The 2437-nt window shown below is 35.5% G+C and overlaps 1 protein-coding gene across 1 annotated transcript in view; it reads right to left on the bottom strand.

The window, feature by feature from the left end:
* LOC106476812 overlaps positions 1-1653 on the bottom strand; it is a gene marked incomplete at its 5' end in the record, with an annotated part of 3525 nt that extends 1872 nt beyond the window's left edge. Inside the window, one exon of the mRNA XM_022380569.1 lies at positions 1534-1653. Coding sequence (XP_022236277.1) covers positions 1534-1653 — 120 coding nt within the window. The remainder of the gene's footprint in view (positions 1-1533) is intronic.
* Positions 1654-2437: the final 784 nt, after the last annotated feature.

Below are 2437 nucleotides of genomic sequence, written 5' to 3'. Positions count from 1 at the left end.
AACTCTGTGGTTCCTTCATTAAGTTAGATATCAAAGTTTTTTAACTCTGTGGTTCCTTCATTAAGTTAGATATCAAAGTTTTTAACTCTGTAGTTCCTTCATTAAGTTAGATATCAAAGTTTTTAACTCTGTAGTTCCTTCATTAAGTTAGATATCAAAGATTTTAACTCTGTGATTAAATTAGATGTTTAGTTAGTTAAATTCAAGGTATATAGGGTCGATACTTTCGAACTCCGGACACAATTGGCACGACCAGTTGAAAATGGTGACCCATTGTTGCCCTCTCATTGAACTAGGACCCCTAATAATGAATTAAAATGGAGAACTTTCTACATGTACAGTTTGGAGGTCACTGGAGGATAAAATGACTACTTTCAGTATTAATGTCAGCGAAGGAGGAAACGACTACTTCCAGTATTAATGTCAGCGAAGGAGGAAATGACTACTTCCAGTATTAATGTCAGCGAAGGAGGAAATGACTACTTCCAATATTAATGTCAGCAAAGGAGGAAATGACTACTTCCAGTATTAATATCAGCGAAAAAGGAAATGACTACTTCCAATATTAATATTAGCGAAGGAGGAAATGACTACTTCCAATATTAATGTCAGCGAAGGAGGAAATGACTACTTCCAATATTAATGTCAGCGAAGGAGGAAATGATTACTTCCAGTATTAATATCAGCGAAGAAGGAAATGACTACTTTCGTTTAACGATTATCAATATCATCGAATGTCAGCGAAGGAGGAAATGACTACTTCCAGTATTAATGTCAGCGAAGGAGGAAATGACTACTTCCAGTATTAATGTCAGCAAAGGAGGAAATGACTACTTCCAATATTAATGTCAGCGAAGGAGGAAATGACTACTTCCAGTATTAATGTCAGCGAAGGAGGAAATGACTACTTCCAGTATTAATATCAGCGAAGGAGGAAATGACTACTTCCAGTATTAATATCAACGAAGAAGGAAATGACTACTTTCGTTTAACGATTATCGATATCATCGAATATCAGCGAGGGAGGAAATGACTACTTCCAGTATTAATGTCAGCGAAGGAGGAAATGACTACTTCCAGTATTAATGTCAGCGAAGGAGGAAATGACTACTTCCAGTATTAATGTCAGCGAAGGAGGAAATGACTACTCCCAGTATTAATATCAGCAAAGGAGGAAATGACTACTTCCAGTATTAATATCAGCGAAGAAGGAAATGACTACTTTCGTTTAACGATTATCAATATCATCGAATGTCAGCGAAGAAGGAAATGGCTACTTTTAGTTTTAACATCACTTGTTATCATAACTGAAGTCGACTCGTTCAGTTCAAAGCCTCTCTTACTGCTACCAAGTCAGACGAGTCCTTGTACACAAATAGGCAAACATATAGAGGGTATTAAGGCTAACAAGCAAAGGTCAATTTTGTCTTTTATAATGATGTCATACAAGGTTGATGTTCCCAATAATTACCTGTTTCAACAAAAATTATTATTATGTCCTATTTCTGTATAAATTCTCTTAGGCTTAATTACCTTCCGATTCGTCCCTGAACACAAACTCCTCCGGCTTAGTGTCTGTTGTCATAGAAACGGATGAGAGATGGGGAGTGGAGTGGCTCTTAGAGACGAGCTGCTTCAAAGCTAGCTCGTTTTCTGAAAATTAACATGCAAGAAATTATTCGAAATTAAATATTTCAAATTCTCAGCATACTTTATAAAACTACGAGAGTTCTCGGAAAGTTAATAGTTTTGAATATTAGTTTTTATTGTTTTCATCTATAAAAAAAAACGATACATTAGAACACCAGTAGTTGTTTTTTTTGTGTGTGTGTGTGTGTGAATATCAAAGTTTGAAGTATAAATTTGACCCTGTTGAAAGCAACATAACGTTCTTAAAAATGAGTTGAACATGACGTCAGAATCCCGCTCAACAATCTTATAAAGTTATTGGAAATGAACTGATCAACGTGGCATCAAACACTGCTCAAAGTAACAAGATCTTGTTGGAATCGGGATAACAAAATACGTGAAGTATGGTAAACTGTCTCTTCTCGAACAGAATAGTCTTAAGCTATTATATTACTCAACAAATCCTATCAAAGACGATAGATACATCTTTAGAATAAACAACATCTACAGTCGTTAATTCACGTCTCAAATAAAAAATAAAAATAAAGGGATACTCTGCTCTCTAAGATAGTAAGATAGACAGACAACGGAGACATAACTACGTCACGCTACTAATATTAATAAGATAGACAGACAACGGAGACATAACTACGTCACGCTACTAATATTAATAAGATAGACAGACAACGGAGACATAGCTACGTCTCGCTACTAATATTAATAAGATAGACAGACAACGGAGACATAGCTACGTCTCGCTACTAATATTAATAAGATAGACAGACAACGGAGACATAGCTACGTCACG

Source organism: Limulus polyphemus, unplaced genomic scaffold, assembly GCF_000517525.1.
Source record: "Limulus polyphemus unplaced genomic scaffold, Limulus_polyphemus-2.1.2 Scaffold11674, whole genome shotgun sequence".
NCBI classification, from domain to species: Eukaryota; Metazoa; Arthropoda; class Merostomata; order Xiphosura; family Limulidae; genus Limulus; species Limulus polyphemus.
The sequence above is the reverse complement of the archived record's forward strand: the minus strand, read 5'-3'. Positions and strand labels throughout refer to the sequence as shown.